Below are 18,009 nucleotides of genomic sequence, written 5' to 3'. Positions count from 1 at the left end.
GAGTCAAGGAGAGGACTCACTGCTCTCAGACCTTCTGGGGGAGACGGCCCATCGAGAATGCTCGTGGAAAGTGGTATGTCTCCAACCAGGAACCGTGTGAAATGGAACTCCAAACAGATACAGGAATGTGACTGCTATTAAAACAGGCAACACAAAGAAAACAATCGCATTCCCCTTTCATCGGCATGAAAATTCTGCCATATTTTTAATGTGCTTATTGGCAGAAGAATATGGGTAAAGTGGAGAAAACTTTAGAGTAGAAAACGTAGGTGTGAATCCCGGACACGGCACTACAGTGTCCTCACCTCAGTGGCCTCACCTGTAGGGCCATGATGCCCTGTCCTGATCGTCCTAAAAACCACAGGAAAATAGGAAAGCTCTCTACCGGTAACTTGTTTTACAACACAAAGGGCTATCTGATGGCAGACGAAGACTGGAGATGGTCTAGGCCAGTGTACTTTCAAAGGTGGAAGAAAAAACTATGAATTGCTGATGAGAAGCCCTTCCTCTTTAGATCCCACTTGCAGCTCCCAGGTCTTCCATGGGCGTTACACATGGAAAGGGCCAGGGGGCATGCCCTGGGACAAAACTGGAAAAGCAATGCATCTGGGCAGACTTTCAGATTATGTGGAATGACAGTGTTTTCCTAATTGCGAGCAATACTTTTCACTGGTCCACATGGAATCGCATGGTTGGTTGCGTGTTAATAATAATCATAAAATATCAGCAATCTTACTGGGCAATTTATCCTAAAAGTAATAAATATGTCCTCGAGCCGAGCTGTGCAATATGGCAGCCACATGTGGCTGTGAGCACTAGAAGCGTGGCTGGTCCAAATGGAGATATGCAGGAAGGACATCAGCTGGAAGACTCAATTCGAAAAAAAGTAAAATATCTGACATAATTTTTTATATTGATCCCATATCGAAATGGTAATATTTTGAATATATCGGGTTAAATAAAATGTAGTGCTAAAGTTAATTTCACATCTTTCTCTACATGTTTTAATGTGGCTACAAGAAAATTTACAATGACCTGTGTAGTTCTCTTATTTCTGTTCTAGAGTTTTAAATTCATCTTTGCTATCGCCCTGTACAATTTTATAGATTAATCACTTATCATGACCATGTTCCAAAGAGCTTCTTCTCACGTTTCATGCTACCAACTAGAGAAAAAAATGTATTCCAGTATTTTATATGACACCTGGCTACTCCCCTAGTCCTACAGAATATGTATCTGTTTAGTCCTGCAGAACTATATGCAGTGGAAAATGCAGTGATTGGCATAATGGCTTCACATTACTTTAAAGAAATAGAGAGCACACTCAAATCTGAACCTTCTGAATTAAAATGTTAGATGCTTTCCACTACATTATGCAGCTTCCATAAGACAAATAGTAAAAACTGAGCAATTTTCTCACTATAGTAATTACTACGGAGAGGAGAGGATATTGTAGTTAGGGTATTTGTTCCCATTTGTACCCATGATTATAAAATTAGCATCTGATATTTTCACAATGTGGCATCACGCTCTATGAATACACTTTTAAAAGAGAAGTTCTAACCTCTTGAGCCTTTGATCTTAGACACTAAGGTTTATATCCATCAAAATTTAAAACATGTTTAATATTTTTTAAAAGAATTGATAAAAAAAGAGCCATCTTTACATTCTTTAGGATGAAAACAGTAACTTCTTAAAGATCTCTATCAAAGCTAACACACTGGCCCTAACCGGTTTGGCTCAGTGGATAGAGCATCGGCCTGCGGACTGAAAGGTCCCAGGTTCGATTCCGGTCAAGGGCATGTACCTTGGTTGCGGGCACATCCCCAGTAGGAGGTGTGCAGGAGGCAGCTGATCAATGTTTCTCTCTCATCGATGTTTCTAACTCTATCTCTCTCACTTCCTCTCTGTAAAAAATCAATAATATATATATATATAAAGCTAACACATTGTTTGCTAAAGCTACTTACTAAGCTAGAGCAAAGGAACCTTGTGCTTGACCAATGAAAATTCTCTAAAAATGAGCAAATGATATTTAGTAACTAGTGACGATGCAGTGTTTCAAACACAGCAATAGAGAACCATTTAGAATTCAAAACAGAATCAGAATGGCACAGAGCCCATCTCTCTAAATCTAGAGCCTTTGATATTATGTAAAAGCCACGTGTAACTTTTGGTAAAATACTATGTTTAAAGGAGTGGCTCTTGAGGAGCCTTTCACCTAATGACTTCTATTGAGAACGTAAGTAGCCCCTATCCCAGCCCTAGAGATGGTGGCTAAGGTGAGTGGGGCCTGGACATAAACACTGCCCGGATCAGATTCTGATGCTCATCTGAGACTAAAGGCTGTCGCTGTAAGGCAGGTCCCAGCATAATAAATAGATGGTCTTCCTAACAGTTCTCTATGCCAAGCAGTATCTCCTCAACTGCCCTGGGCTACAATTGTCAGCCAGGAGACAGCTGTTTTACATCTACTCATGTAGACAAAATAGAAATACTCCATAGGTCAATTCTTTCACTTCTAATAGACAACTGCAGCTCTCAATAACACAGAACTTTTAAACTCTTTAACAGCATGTGTGATTTCCTAATAACGTCAAAGATGTTTTAATGACCGTTTCTAAAATGCTTCTCTTTAAGCCAAACATTTTCCTGAATTACTTTGTTAGGTAAGACAATGAAGTTAACTGATGACTAAAATCACTTACTGTAACAGTCTGCCCTGCCTTCAGCACATATCTTGAGGTATATTTGTAACTGACTGATGTGTCTCCAATTTTTCTGATCATCTCCCAGCCTCCCATTGGTTGGTCCTATTCAGAGAAGAAAATAAAACAAGGTCACTTCAAATGCACAGAGAGCTATGGAATAATCAAACCAATGAGTCTATATAGGAAGTTAATCTAGCTTTATGGCTGACTCCCATGATTCATATTTTCCTATTATAAAAAGGAAATATGGTGCCCTGGCCTGTGTGGCTCACTTGGTTGGAGCATCGTCCCATACACCGAAAGGTTTCAGGTTCAAGCCCCGGTCAGGGCACATACCCAGGTTTTGGGCTCCATCCCCAGTAGGGGCACATCAGGAGGCAACCAATAGATGTTTCACTCTCATGTCGACGTTCCTCTCTCTCTCCCTCTCCTTCTCCCTCTGTCTCCTTCTCTCACCTTCTCTCTCCCTCCTTGTAAAATAAAGAGATAAAAAAAGAAAACATGGCTTCGTCATTCATCAGAACAGCAACTTCGACAACGCTGCAGATTGAATGTGGGCAGAAGTGGTCCAGATGCATTAGCATTTGTTCACTCATTCATTCAGACAGCCAATATCTAAGTCTGGCTTGTATTTCCTTCTTTTCATGAAGTTAATGGCTGTGAAAGAATGCCCTCCATTTACACCCACACCTCCAAGTTTTTCAGAAATCTCGCAAGGGTGGGGAGTAACGATAATCCACCCTTGGGAAGGGCACTGTGACAAAATGACAAGGAGTGAACAAAAGCGCTGGCTCTTCTGTAAGGAAGGGCTAATGAAGAAAATCTTCAAACCACTTAGTGCACCAACTCCTCTCCCCCCTCCTGGTTTCATTTATACTTTCTTCATGAATGTAGGTGAAGACCACTGAATCCAAGTAAAGGCTGAGGAGCTATTACAATTGTAAGATAGCCCACCAGCCAGCAAAGTCTTGCTGGGGGAAGGGGGCGTTGTTTGTTACCTGCTCGGAAGTGTTCTTCAAGCGGATAAATTTCCCGTCAACATCTATCTCTTCGATACAGATGTTCCCGGTGGCTGAGGCGGAATGAGAGATGCTCACGCTGCTGCTCGCCTCGGATTCTTCCACGTCCACTCTCTTCCGTTTCCCTCTAGTTGTGCGCACGCTGCGACTTGAGGATGCTCGCGAGACTGTCACTCGGGAAGAAGGGCTCGGCGAGAGCTTCAATCTACACGGGAAAACAATGCTCGGCTTAGAAACCCACTTCCCCCCCTGCCTTAGAAATGGGTATCGAAACCCTGCAGGTGCACTTCTAGAGCAAAACACGACTGGCGATCTGTGAGACCAAGCCGGCGCACATCCTAACTAAGATGAACTTCTCTGCACTAGGATCTCCACCATCATTTTTCTTTAGAGTAACAGTAATTTGAATGTTCTCTCCAGGAACTGAATATAATCATAATGCAGAAGGCTCGGGAAACGGAAGGAAATCGTCCCATCGACCATCACCCTACACAAACACTGTTATATTTACTGTACTTTTTAAAATCTTGTCATGCCTGCATTTTCTTTTTTACAAAATTATAATCACAAATGTATGCAATACTGGAATTGAATGGCTTTTTATTCTAAATCAGATGCTTTTCCATTGGAACTTTTTTTCTGAGAATAGGTGTTAAAAGGACTTATACACGAATCCTGATTTGAAAAATAAGTATAAAGTCTCTTTCAGCAAACCTGATATTTTACAACTTATTAAATTATCAAAACATTTTAAATTTCAAAGGAAAGACTTCATCCTGACACAGTTCAGCATTTATAATAATAATAATAGACTGCTTGAGCCCCAGTTTTTGTTGCTGAGATAGAAATATGTTCTATTACTATGAACATTTCAACACCTAGGTGTTAAAAGAAATGACAGAGAAAATATTTAAAGTTAACCTTGTTTTAAAATATAGCCCAATCCTCTTTACTCTTATTTAAATAAAAAGGGTGGGGCAAGAAGCAGGCCGCTCACCTCTCCTCTTCGCCTTCGAGGAGTTTCCTGTAAGCGCTGATCTCCATGTCCAGGGCTAACTTTACGTCGAGAAGTTGTTCATAATCGTTCAGCTGTTGCTGCATCTGGTCCCTTATTTCTGCCATCTCCCTCTCCTTGTCAGACAGCATGCGCCGTGAGTTGTCTCTTTCTTTAGCAAGCAAGTCCTCCAACTCTTGAATCCTCTCCAAACAGGCTCTAGACTGCAGATTCAGGGGAACACATTGACTTTCGAGGAACATTCCCACATTAGCACAGGCGGCTATTTTAAACCACGAACCACTGCCTGGGTTAGGAAGCAAATAGAACCCTAAGGAATGTCTAACATTAGAATGCAAGAGATTTTGATTTTAAGAATTCAAAACCCAAAATTCCTCCAATATAAAATGCAGCCCGCAGGAAATGCCTTTAAAAAAGATATAGCCATCAAATGTCATAAACATACATATAATTTTTCTGTATTTGACCAAATAAAACAGAATTCTAAACTATGGTTTTCATGAAAGTCACGTCCGGCTACCCTACACCCCTTTTAGCTCAGATGGATAAATCAACAAAAGTAAAGAGCTGCCGAGACCGGTTTGGCTCAGTGGATGGAGCGTCGGCCTGCGGACTGAAAGGTCCCAGGTTCGATTCCGGTCAAGGGCATGTACCTGGGTTGCGGGCACATCCCCAGTGGGAGATGTGCAGGAGGCAGCTGATCGATGTTTCTCTCTCATCGATGTTTCTAACTATCTCTCTCCCTTCCTCTCTGTAAAAAATCAATAAAATATATTAAAAAAAAAAAAGTAAAGAGCTAAAAAGATAAGAAACCTATTGACAAAAAAAAACAGGGGTGGGTATGTTTGAGAGCTGCTGGAACTATTGGGGAACTGTGCAGGGACTCTGGCTGTCCCTGTGGGACTGCTGTGCTCACCCAGCCCGCAAAGACTACACAACACTGTGCTCTGCAAAATATTACTGTAAATATAAAAACTTCACATTTGGTATTTTAAAACATGAGAAATTATACATCCTATACCAGGAAGTTCATCCTAGAACCCTTGTGGCTCACTAGGTAATTATTCCTCTATATTTCTCCAAGACAGAATTCATCTCAGCAGCCTCAGAAAGTGACAAAGGCAATCAATTCAAAAAGACTGACGGACAGCTGAGGCCCTGGGAGTCAGGAGATAAAAGGAGCGCTACCTTGTGCAGACACACGGCGCTCTACAAGGGGGATTTATTTCTCACCGGGGAGTGGGTAATAAATTGTGAAACTGCTTTATATGTATACTGGGTTTCAACAAGCAAGTAAACAGGATAGAAGAAACCAGGTTTCTTACTCTCAGAGAGAAAAATTACAGATAAGCGAGAAAGGGAGCCTGAAATGAACCCTGAGGTGCAGGGTAGGAGTCAGAGACATCAGTATGAATTTGTATTTAGCTTAACATAAATACAAGTAGACAAATAAGTGTGCAAACACAGGTTAGCATACACTCATGGATGACCTAGCTCTGCCTGCAGGAGGGAGCCCGGTCTCATGTGCATGTACCCTTCTCCAGCAAGGAGAACCAGGGCTCCTGGGAGAAATGGCAGGCCTGAGGTGAGGGCAGGGAAGATACAAGATGAGCCTGCAGCACCTCAGAGCACCAGGAAGTGAAGAACTGCTCCAAAGTGCAGGGCAAGGCAACCCACCCGAAGAACTCCTTACTTCCCAAAGCTGGTAAAATAATGTAGTACTGGATCATAACCCAGCGAATAAAATATCCATGAGTCCACCCTGATGTGAGCCAATACATGAATAAATAAATGTGCCAATAAGGAAGAAGAACTACACCTCTACTTCAGAGCTCCAGTTAATAAATGTAGACAGGCCGTAACCAGTTTGGCTCAGTGGATAGAGCATCGGCCTGCGGACCGAAAGGTCCCAGATTTGATTCCAGTCAAGGGCATGTACGTTGGTTGCGGGCACAGCCCCAGTGGGAGGTGTGCAGGAGGCGGCTGATCGATGTTTCTCTCTCATCAATGTTTCTGGCTCTCTATCTCTCTCCCTTCCTCTCTGTAAAAAATCAATAAAATATATATTAAAAAAAAAATGTAGACAGGCCACCTCAGGATGTGGGGCTGAATCCCTGCCCTTCACCCCGACAGCTCGAGGATGAGTGTGGGCCGGGAAGAACGGTAATCCGTCCGTGGAGAAAGCTGGCAAACCCCACTTTACCCAACTGTGAAGGCTGACGTCACCAGGGATGTCACGTGGCTGTCACGTCGTCCCTGATGTGATGCAACAAGAAGGGCACCTACACCCATTACCCAGGCTAATCAGGAGAAAAGCACCCGACAAACCCAGATCGGGGCACAGTCTACAGGACGCCTGCTAGTGCTCCTCAGTCTGTCATGGTCACAAGAACAAGGGAAGCCGGAGAAACTGCCGCAGGCCAGAGGAGGCTGGGAGATGAGTTCCCCGGGCAGAAAAGTGACAGGAATAGAAGATGCGGTGAAACCCAAGCAGTCTGGAGTCTGGCTCCCGTCAGCTCTTAGTTCTGACCATGAACAAAACGCTACCAATGGGGGCACCGGGGGGGGGACAGGCGAGCTGTCTGGACCATCTTTCCAACTTTTCGGTAAACCTAGAATTACGCCCCCCAAAAAGTTGTTTAAAAAATAACCAATCAATCAATTAAATACAATTCAGAGCAGCATCTAACATTCCGTATCGGAAGCAGGCCTTCATCATAATAGTGATACCAAACATAATCCCTGCCTCTGAGAGCTTGCACTTAGATGCACTTGCAAAAAAAAATGCTATAAACTGAGAAATACATTTTTTTCCTCTCAGGTTTCTTATATGTTCTTTCCTCTAAAAGAAAAATATACATAAGTCCAAAATGTCTCTCATCTTCGATGAATCTCTTCACCTTATTTCCATGTGGGAGGTAAACAGAATGGGCAACAAGGTGGAATCTAAAGGGGCTGATGAGACATACAGTAGCCAAGATTCAGGGAGAACCTCTGCGCCTAGATTTGTAAACCCTGAAACGCCCCTATGTGTTTGCCTTTGATGCTCCAGAGTTCCTTAGGAGAGAAAAATCAAAATGTAGGATAAAAAGGTTTTAAAGTTATTCTGTATCATTTTGTAGTTTAAATAGAAATATTTAAATTCTATTTTAAATAGCTGCACTGTATCTGTTATGTAGTGAAATACGTAGAACAGGACATGAGAAGCAGGCCTAGATTCTCCCTCCCAATCCTGCTGCTCGCTGCTTAGGAGGCCCTGGGCACTCACTAAACCAGAATCCACATTTGGAAAGTGAAGCGGCCTAATTATCTGTTAGATCCCACCTCTAACTCTAAAATGTTATGACTGACCTCTAACGGTCTTGTTTTTTATTTTATTTTATAGTTTGTAACAATTTATTACACTAGTTTATTATGCTCTAGTTGCAATAGCAGTTTCCAGAGTCTGGGTGTAAGAAAAACAAAAATTAGACATGCTTTCAAAGTGCCTCTGGACACGCCTGCATACAAAGAGGCTCTGACCAACCAATTAATTTGGCCAAAGTAAAAAGTCTAGATAGAAATGAGAGAAATGCTGTAAGCAGTATGTAAAATTCCTAATTCCAGAACATAATACTGCTAACATGTAGTATTTAAAAATATTTTCTAAAGTCAGCATTTTAAAGGCTATGTCCATTTTAAATAAAATTTAAGAAGTACTTCACTAACATGAGTCATAACTGAAAGGAAATTCTGTGGCCTAAGAAACAGCATGACGAAAATGATATGACGCAACAATAATACTATTAAGGTGTACACCAGGAAAATATTGAGAGATGGCATTTTCCTTTATGATGATCTTTCTAAGGCTAAAATTTATCAATGAATGGAGATATTCCTCAAGGTATATTATTTATCATAAAATCTGATACCAGTAATGAACAGGGGAAAGGATCACCCCTCCCCGCCCACCAACAGAGAAATGTAAAAAACTATTCTGCTTGAAGGATGTGCTCCTCTCCTATTCCCTAAGGAGCTAGCTCCAAAAATCCCCTGGGCCCTGCCTAACATCAGTTAAAATCTACTAAACTGAAGTTAACAAAAAAACTTCCAAGGATGGGCACATAACTGAGGGCACAGTCGAGTGGATTCAACAGCAGCCAAAAGCATGAATAATAAAAGCTGGGGAAATGTAAAATTGAAGGAGAAGGGACAACTGGAATATAATTTACTAAATGGAGAAAAAGTAGTAAATGTCAAGTCAGAGCAAGAACAAAGAGGCCTGTGTTTGGAGAGGTACCTGTTAAGATGCTGCAACGGAAAAAAGAGTATTAAATTCCTAAAAGAAAATCTTCGAAGAGATTGAGATCTAAAGTGAAGAACTGGACATACTTTTTAAAAAAAAAAGAAAAAAGAAAGAAAAGAAAAAAGAAAAGGCCCAGCCAGTGTAGCTCAGTGGTTAAGCGTCGACCCATGAACCAGGAGGTCACTGGTTCAGTTCCCATCAGTGCACATGCCTGGGTTGTAGGCTCGATCTCCAGTAGGGGGCGTGCGTGCAGGAGGCAACCAATCGATGATGTTTCTCTCTCATCCTTGATGCTTCTATCTCTCTATCTTTTTCCCCTTCCTCTCTCTCTAAAAATCAATAAAAACATTTAAAAACAAACAAACTAGAAACTGGGAAAGAAACCCATTGATCAGTCTGCAGTCTCTGGACGAGTTGTTAAACTCACATAGGTCTGTGGTCGGGCTGAGCGAACTCAAAGGTCCTTCCAGCCTTACTGTTCCATGAAAACTTCAAAATACTACCAGGACAAAACAAGTCTAAAATAACTTTTATGTTTATGGTGTCAGTAATAAAGTTCACATATAGGCACTATAAAAGCTTCAATTTTAATTTTTTTGTATTACCTTATTTTATGTAAGCCACTGTCTGCTTTGTTTTCTAAATTCCTGCAATAAATGTTGTCAGTTTTATAATCAAGATTTTACTAAAATAAAAGAAAAAGTAAAGAAAAGTTTAATCAAGAATAAGATAAAGTTTAATCTGATATGGAAAGTTTAAAACAAAATGTCCTCCCTTAAGGAAAACAGAAGCTGAGGTTACTTTCCAAGTAAGGTGAGCAGCAGGTTAATCCACTAATCTATAATAATAGAAGCATAATATGCTAATTAGACCGGTTAGCTGAACGACCTTCCAGACGAAGCCGGGGCTGCGAGGGCAAAGGCAAGCCTCAGCGGCTTCAAGGGCCAAGCCCCTTGCACTTATTTCGTGCATCGGGCCTCTAGTTTAGGAATAACGGTCCTGCTCAGAGGATGTTTAGCAACGCAAAATGAAAAAACCTGGGCGGCACTGCGAACGCAGGCAAACTCCACCCTCTCTGAAAAGTGGCACCAGGCAGAGCAAAGGCAGGGGGACTACCCTGGTGGAGGTGGCTGCAAGTTCATCTTCAGTTCCTCTCAGGGGAAGATGCGGACTTACCTCTTTCTGTAGATTAGAAAGCTGAGACGAAAGGCTCTCGATTCTCATACGACTTTCCATCAGCTCTTCCCTGGCACTGTTGACAGAAGACGTGTTCATCTCTGACGAGAGCCTGGCATTCTCGAGCTAAAAGAAGAAGCAAGCGATAGTCAGCCTTATCTATGTGAAATGGAACAAACCAATGAGGAAGCATGATTCATCTCAAGGCATTTCATTTCAAACCTCAGCCCTGCTGGTAACTGGTTGATGAAACAGGAAGAGCATCATGAAGTTGGCTGACACAGGAAAAGTTACCAAAAGTGTGTCAATGTGCGAGCATTAACAATGCTCACACATCTGGGTCTTTGCCCAACGTGTATGACTCCAATATTTTGTCCATTATATCTCTAATGTCTCAGATAATACTGCTACAAGGAGACTGGGCAGTAGCAATTTAACCATGGTAGGAAAACAAACATCGCATATCTCTAACCCACCAAATAATACAGAATTTAAAGAAAATAGGCAGAAAGCACTAACTGATAAATTACTTGAAACCAGATAGAAACACTTCCTTTCAGAAGCAAAAAAACAAACAAACAGCTCCTCAGGTAATTCAATATCCTATTCCTCCAAATGCCCATAATATTTATTCTGCATGTGCTCAGCACGCTTTTATGTATGCCGCCTCTCCCCTGGCTCCCTGTGAGGCCGAAGTCTATGTGACGGACCCATCCTTACTTTGGCTCCTCCACTGCCCTGCACAATGCCTCGCACTGACCAAGTATTGGGCAATTGAATATGGGGTTTAAAGGACCTCTCCCTTCCACCAACCAACTGCTGCATCATAAAATGGACTAAAAGCACATGAACAGTGTAAGGCCATGCAATAGAAATTATTTTTTAATACTTCTATGACCCTAATTTTCTAAATCTTCACTAATAATTCTTTCTAATCAAAACATGTAACATTTACCACATTGGGGTAAAATCATTTCCTAGGAAAGCTTGTACTCGTAGGTGATTTGATGGATTTTTGCATGGTCTGCTAATAGAAAAATTTTATATTTTTTCGATTAATAACAGTGGCAGAGGAAGAAATATCAGACTTTCCATTTGGCCTTTGTTCAAAAAAAGCCCCAAATATGTGTACACTGATGCCATGGAGGTCAGAACTCGATGCAGCCCAGCGGTGGTTTACAATTGTATGGATGCGCAGGACGGCGTGATTAGCACTTGCTATTGAAAGAAAACTGTTTTCAGATGGCTTGGGTTTTACTACTATGACATGACATGACTGATCAGTGGAACAAAAAGATAAACCCTCCTCTCAGATAAAATTAGAATAATCCTACTTTCTTTCAATAATTCCTAGTAACATTTATTTAGCATGCGGTGAAGGCCAGGGGGTAGTGGGTGGGGGAGGAGGAGGGTCACTGGGGGAAAAAGAGAGACATCTGTAATACTTTCAACAACAAAAATAAATTAAAAAAAAAAAAAAAAGAAAGAAAACTAGAACAGAGCAAACATCATCAGGTGACTGAGGCCATGGCTCAGAGCTTGAACCTGCCCTCTGAAGCGACTCTTACCTTGGCGTGGTAAGTCTGCTCCAGTTCCTCCTTGTACATCTTGACCTGGGCATCGTGCTGCTCGCGCATCTCGTGCAGGGCTTGAGCCAGCTTGTACTCATACTCAATCTGACGCCCGGAATCCACCTCTACCAAGCGAGTTTCATGCTTCCTTCTGGTCTCATTAATCTCCTGTGGGGGGAGGGGAGAGTGATATAAAACCAAGTTGCTCACCATGGCTGCACTGGTACAAGTGTGAGTGGCATCAGAGGCACCTGAAGTTTAGGCACCCACCCTTGCATCTGTCCTAGCGGGCATGTGAGTATAGCTTTTTGCCTTCATTTTCAAATGAGACGATTTCAAGGATGAAACTAATAACAGAAACGGCAGCATCTCAAGCCCTGAGAATTCCATTTCTTTTCAGTAGCACAGCTATGAAAGGCCTGGGAGACATACTAAAGTACCATGCAATCATGCAAAACTATGTACACCTAATAGTAATCGTTTTTCTAAAATGTCATATTGATGATCCTAAGGACACCACTGAGAAAAATCCACATGGAAAGTTAAACTTGTGCGGACAACTTCAACTAGAAGATCTGTACACAATAAAACTCCTTTCTTAGACATACTAAGATGCAACAATGGGCAGAGCAAGCTAATTTACATGAGTTATTGTAAGAGCTGCTGCTGAGGTATCAATACCAATTGATACAGAACCTTAACAATTAGCACTTTACTATCTTGAGTACTTATGACAATTCACTGTTCAAGAATAGAATGTAGGCATAATCCTTTGCTCTATGTTTTAAGCAAGTGTCCAAAACTAGAATGTCTAGAAACACAAACCCAAGAGTCAAGTTTCCATTCCAGCTTCCAGCTCTGAAAATACAACAGATCGTTCTTTAATGACAATAATTAAAGCGGCCACAAGAGGGGGATATAACCCATTGAAGTTCTTGTTCCCGTATCACCTTACTGCAAGTGTTTTCTATGCCTTTCCTCATCTTTCTTTTAACACTTCTTTGCAGAGGAAAATGCATTGGACAGAACCAGAAAACCAGGTTCAAATTCTAGTTCTGCTATTAACCTCTCAGGGCTCACACCTATTTAATGAAGTGAAAAGCATGCAAATGAAAGGTTTCGTTCAGCAAATGTTGAGACGTACTAATAATTTTGCCCTTTGCCTCCCTACCTCCTCTTTCTGGTTTTCTCCTTCCATTCTTGCCCCTTTAACTGCTCCTAATAAGGAACTTAGGTATACTTATGGAATAGAATTATATCTTCCATGTAAAAAAAAAAAAAGGAATATTTTCAATTCATTCTCAAATAAGGCAAAAACTAACAAGATGTTCCCCAATGGTGTAGATTACAAAGCTGAGATGAAAGGAGTCCATGCACAGCATCAGAATAAGTAGTGGTAAATTACAAACAATTTTAACAAGAATGTCATCAACTTAATATAAAAATATCTCCATTTATAAAGCAAAACTGTCGTTAACAAGTATATGGTAGCATTCACTAGTTTACAAGGAGCTTTCACACACAACATTCCATTTTGATCTTCTCCACTCCTTGAAGAAGAAAACAGCAAGTATTGGTATTTCATTTTTAAATTAAAAAACAATTCAAGAGTTGCCCAAAGTCAGAATGCTTGGGAGAGCACTTAAATCCCAACAATACCTATTTTAATACTCTATCATTATAAAAATGGTCATATCTCCAATATTTTTCTACAATAAAAAAAAATTTAACTTATACAATAAATTCCTATTTTCAAACCATTGTTAATTATTTTTTTCAAAATTATATTACTTCTAAAAACATTTCACTATTTAACTGCATGTTTGCCCTGGGTTCATGCCAACCCCCTTCCATTTAGAGGAAATATACATTCCCCTTTCTCCAATTTTATTACTTCTTTTTTCGCAACACTTGCTGCCTTCAACCCCCAAGGTTTGACCACAGAAGGTAAGGCTTGTAAATGATACCTTAAAATATACACATATAGCTATAAATGCTATGGGTACCAGCCTTCCAGAAGGCCCCCAATGGTTGGTAGTCACGCCCTGTGTCATGGTTGGCGTGTGAGATGGAGAGTGAAGATATATCACTTCTGGGAGTAGCTTCCAGAAGATAATGAGGCCTCTGTCTTGCTCTTACTCGCTCCCTACTCGCCACTCTTGGGAGAAGCCACAGCGTGAGCAGCCCTCTGGAGAAGCCCTCGTTGAACTCACAGCTCCTGCCAACAGCTTGTGGATGAGCTGGGAAGCAGTTCCTCCAGCCCAGGTGAAAGCCTGACTGTAACCTCATGAGAGACCCTGAAGCATAACCACCCAGTGAGACAGCTCTCAGAATCCCGACCTCCAGAAACTGTGAAATAATAAAGGCCTGTGGTTTTAAGCGGCTAAGTTTTGGAGTAATCTGTGAGGCAGTAATACAAATGCTTAAACAGTAATTAACTGCTGTGACTAAGCCTTTATAAACCAGATGAAGGAAAATCATACCCGTGTTCTCATACGCAGCCTTTTAGAAGCAGTGCCTTGAAAAGTTTACCTACAAAATTTCTCCCATTATTTACATACAAAGTTATAACAAAGCCTTTTGGAACCCCTCCATTCCTTGAAGAAGTAAAAATTATACACAGTTACCTCCTCATACATGCTTTTACGGAACTCCAGGTCCTCGGTAAGGCTCTGACAGCGATTCTCCAAGTCCACTTTAAGCAGAGTTTCATCAGCTAACTGTTTTTTGGCAGCAGTCAAGGAGACTTCCAACTAACATCAGGAAAAAGAATTGATGGGCATTATACAGCAACCATATAGTAATAAACTTAATTGCTATCGATGGATCGAATCCAATCAAGTACTGCAACTTCTCTGTATTTGCAAGTGTACGAGAGTCCCTCCTGATAACCTTTATCCTTAACTGTGTGTTCAGCTGCTGTCCCACCCACAGAGTGCCATGCCAAAACACCTCTCAAATCTGGTAACTGGCAACAGGGAATGAACAGAGACTTCTGACTTACATTTCAAAACTCAAGCCAAAGATTGAGCTACCACTTTCATCTTTTCCTGTCTGCAGCGCACCATATGACACCTTCTCTTGTCCTACCTCACATTTTGTTACAATAATGAAATAGGCTTTGAGAGCAAGAAGCAGAAGGAGCATGATCAAGATACAATGACTAAAGAGTGGAGGTGCTTTGAACATTAGCTGCCTTGAGGCCATCAGATAAGCCATAAAATAATCAAAAATCAATCAACCAAGGCAATTACTCTGCCGAATATGGTTCAAGAGGAGTGGTTACTGACCTGGCCGATCTGATCCTTCAGATCCTCCAATTCTACCTCTAAACTTTTCTTGTCACCAAGTGCAGTAGCCAGAGCCGCATCTTTAGAATTCAGTGCTGCTTCATATTCTCGGAGCTTCATCTGGGCTCCATTAAGATCAGATTCTTTCTTAGCGTAACTGCAAGACAAGTGAAGAAGGGCAAGACATCAAATTCTACCCCTAACTTGAGGCCTTCTCCCGCCCTGCTTAGGGGGAAAGAGGCAGTTTATCTAAAAGCTTCTATAACCTGCTAAAATCAGAGGAGCAATTCAGGAGCATTGTTTCTCAAGTTTTAGGTGGATAACAGCTTTCCCTTTCAGGAATTTCCCTAACAGAAGTCCACGGGGACCAATGCACCAGAATCCTGGTTATTTCTGAGAAAAAACACATGTGCTCCTTGTTCCTTAACAGGAATTACATGTTTCTGTAAGAAGACTCTTTTTTTACATATATTTCTTAATCTATTAGTCAAATCACAACTCAGTTCTTCTTGTATAAAGATGCAGTGAGGGGGAGGAATCAAAATAAAACAAAAACGGGAATTTCTTCTAACTTCTTATCAGCTATCGCATCTTACACCGTTGCCGTCAAACACACAGAGGGGCCTGCAGCCTGGAGGCAACGTCAATCGTGGTTCTGGGTTCTATTCCTACAGTCTTACCTCTAAGTTCCCCAACTGCACCTTTCAGTTTTTCATTGTTAAAATATTGTGTGAATTCCACCCAATAGTATGATGGTAAATGTTTAATAATCAACTCTGGTGTGGTGGTGGGGGCGTCGGCATGTACTAGGATGAGACATATATGCAGGCATGTACATATGATTCTCAGACATTTTTGAAAAAATAAATATTTATTATTTTTAATATAATGAATATTATAAACCAAGATGAATAGGAGCTATAAATCAAGATATAAAATGAGATTAAACAAGTGAAAATAAAGTTATTATAAAAAGCAATTTTGGCCCTGACCTGTTTGGCTCAGTGGATAGAGCGTCAGCCTGCAGACTCAAGGGTCCCGGGTTCGATTCTGGTCAAGGGCATATGCCTTGGTTGCGGGCACATCCCCAGTTGGGGGTGTGCAGGAGGCAGCTGATCGATGTTTCTCTCTCTTCGATGTTTCTGGCTCTCTATCCCTCTCCCTTCCTCTCTGTAAAAAGTCAATAAAATATATTAAAAAAAAAAAAAGGCAATTTTGTAACTTGGTATCATATAGAAACTCCATTGATATAAGAACTAACTGACCCCAAGCTTGCAAGCACTTTCCATTCCTTACATAGGAGGTGATTTTTAAGACTTCCCTAACTATAAATTAGGGTCTCTCCGATATTCTGAAGAAAAATTAATTATTTCAGCTTATATTATTAACTACCAAAAAAATTAGGTCTAAATTGAGGTTTCTTTTTCTTTTTACTAACTGGAGTTCTATATTATAAAATTAAGGTTCCTTTGTATATTTTGTCAAATAATTACCTCTTAAAGAAAAGTATATTTTTATCCAAATAATTCTATTATTAATTAGAAATTAATATCAAAAATCTCAATATCTGCTCTTAATTAAAACTGTAATTGTAGATTATTTATACTACTAAAAGAAAAGTTTAATAACTAATAGAAATTTTTAAAATCTGTAATATTAAAATAAAGTGCACATATCTGTCCAAAGGATAAGCAAATATAAAAAGATTTAATAGTATTCATGTCTTACTCATTTTGGTATCACAAAACAACTATATTCATAAAATCTCAGCAGTCATATCAGATTTTGCTTAAATCCTTTATTTTAAAAAAACCCACAAGATGGCAACCTTTCACTGAAGATTTGTGAAAAAAAAAAAATCAAGTATTTCTTTTTTAAATCCCATGTAGTCATTAATTCATAACAAAAAAGAATGCCTCGTTGCAACAATTGGTCCTAGCTGGGAACTCCCCAGAACAGAATCAATGCTTGTGGAGGAGCTATTATTTTATCCCACTGTATAAATGACCAGAGCTGGGCAGGAATACATATTAGAATGCATATGACTTTTAAAAAATTTTATGTATCCCACAATATTTACAAAAGCTACTGGCTCAAATTACTTAACAATTACAAAACACTCTCCTGCGCCACTGTCTAATATTTAAATCTCATATCATAATGTGGTACTTTGCAATGGCAGGGGGGTGAACCTGTGCTCCCAGAAACCAAATAGCCCACCAAGGATACTGGACACACACAAACACAACGACACGTAATATCACTCCAACTTCACGGGCTACTTACTGTATGTTCTGTGTCTTACTTCATTGATTTAATGGATATAATTAATGTACATGGTTCCAGATCCAGAATGCTAAACCACAAGAGAAAGATACTGCGCAGCACCTTGTGGAGAACAGGAAATACGAGAAGCCAAAACAATGAAGAGAGTGCACCTAATGACTGGAGTACGCTGGCTTCTTCCACGAAAATCATGACCAGCTATGACAAGGAGTGGACTAAAGGGGATGAGTAGGATATGCTTTTGATGTGTGATACCTCGAGCCACCCGAGGTACCAGCTGAAATGTGGTGTCAAGTTCTTAGTTACTTATACTGCTGTTATTTTGTAAAAAAAATACATTGTTCCACTACAGATTCATTCCTAAAGCTGTAACTCTGACATTACTGAACATATTAGGAAGATACAAATCAGAATTAGAAGTGTGCTTAAAATTGCAAATGAAAGCTAACGTTATATGCCCTGGCTCAAGGGGAAAGAGGAGGAGAGCTGGATACGACGGCTGCACATTTATTCTTGCACATTTATGTTACATTTATCATACAAGTCCGTACTTAGCTACCTCAGGACACTGAGAACTCTTTGAGGGTTCTACACAGACAATGTATAAATAATGACTGTTTTGGTCATTGTTAAAGAAACTCCCCAAATAGTCTCCC

The 18,009-nt window shown here is 40.5% G+C and overlaps 1 protein-coding gene and 1 long non-coding RNA gene across 2 annotated transcripts in view; both read right to left on the bottom strand.

Moving 5' to 3' along the window:
- Window positions 1-18,009, bottom strand: part of LOC308517611 — a 775,374-nt gene that overhangs the window by 604,255 nt on the left and 153,110 nt on the right. The window lies entirely within an intron of this gene.
- The window catches only part of LMNB1 (lamin B1), a 37,899-nt gene that overhangs the window by 8,358 nt on the left and 11,532 nt on the right, over window positions 1-18,009 (bottom strand). The window contains exons 2-8 of the mRNA XM_081090528.1: window positions 15,068-15,224; window positions 14,405-14,530; window positions 11,775-11,945; window positions 10,207-10,332; window positions 4,728-4,948; window positions 3,710-3,935; window positions 2,709-2,813 (exon numbers count right to left, since the gene is read on the bottom strand). Of these exons, the coding sequence (XP_080946654.1) occupies window positions 2,709-2,813; window positions 3,710-3,935; window positions 4,728-4,948; window positions 10,207-10,332; window positions 11,775-11,945; window positions 14,405-14,530; window positions 15,068-15,224 (1,132 nt within the window). The remainder of the gene's footprint in view (window positions 1-2,708; window positions 2,814-3,709; window positions 3,936-4,727; window positions 4,949-10,206; window positions 10,333-11,774; window positions 11,946-14,404; window positions 14,531-15,067; window positions 15,225-18,009) is intronic.

The sequence above is a fragment of the Myotis nattereri genome, assembly GCF_964212035.1.
Source record: "Myotis nattereri genome assembly, chromosome: 4".
Lineage (NCBI taxonomy): Eukaryota > Metazoa > Chordata > Mammalia > Chiroptera > Vespertilionidae > Myotis > Myotis nattereri.
This window is presented reverse-complemented; position numbering and strand designations above follow the sequence as displayed.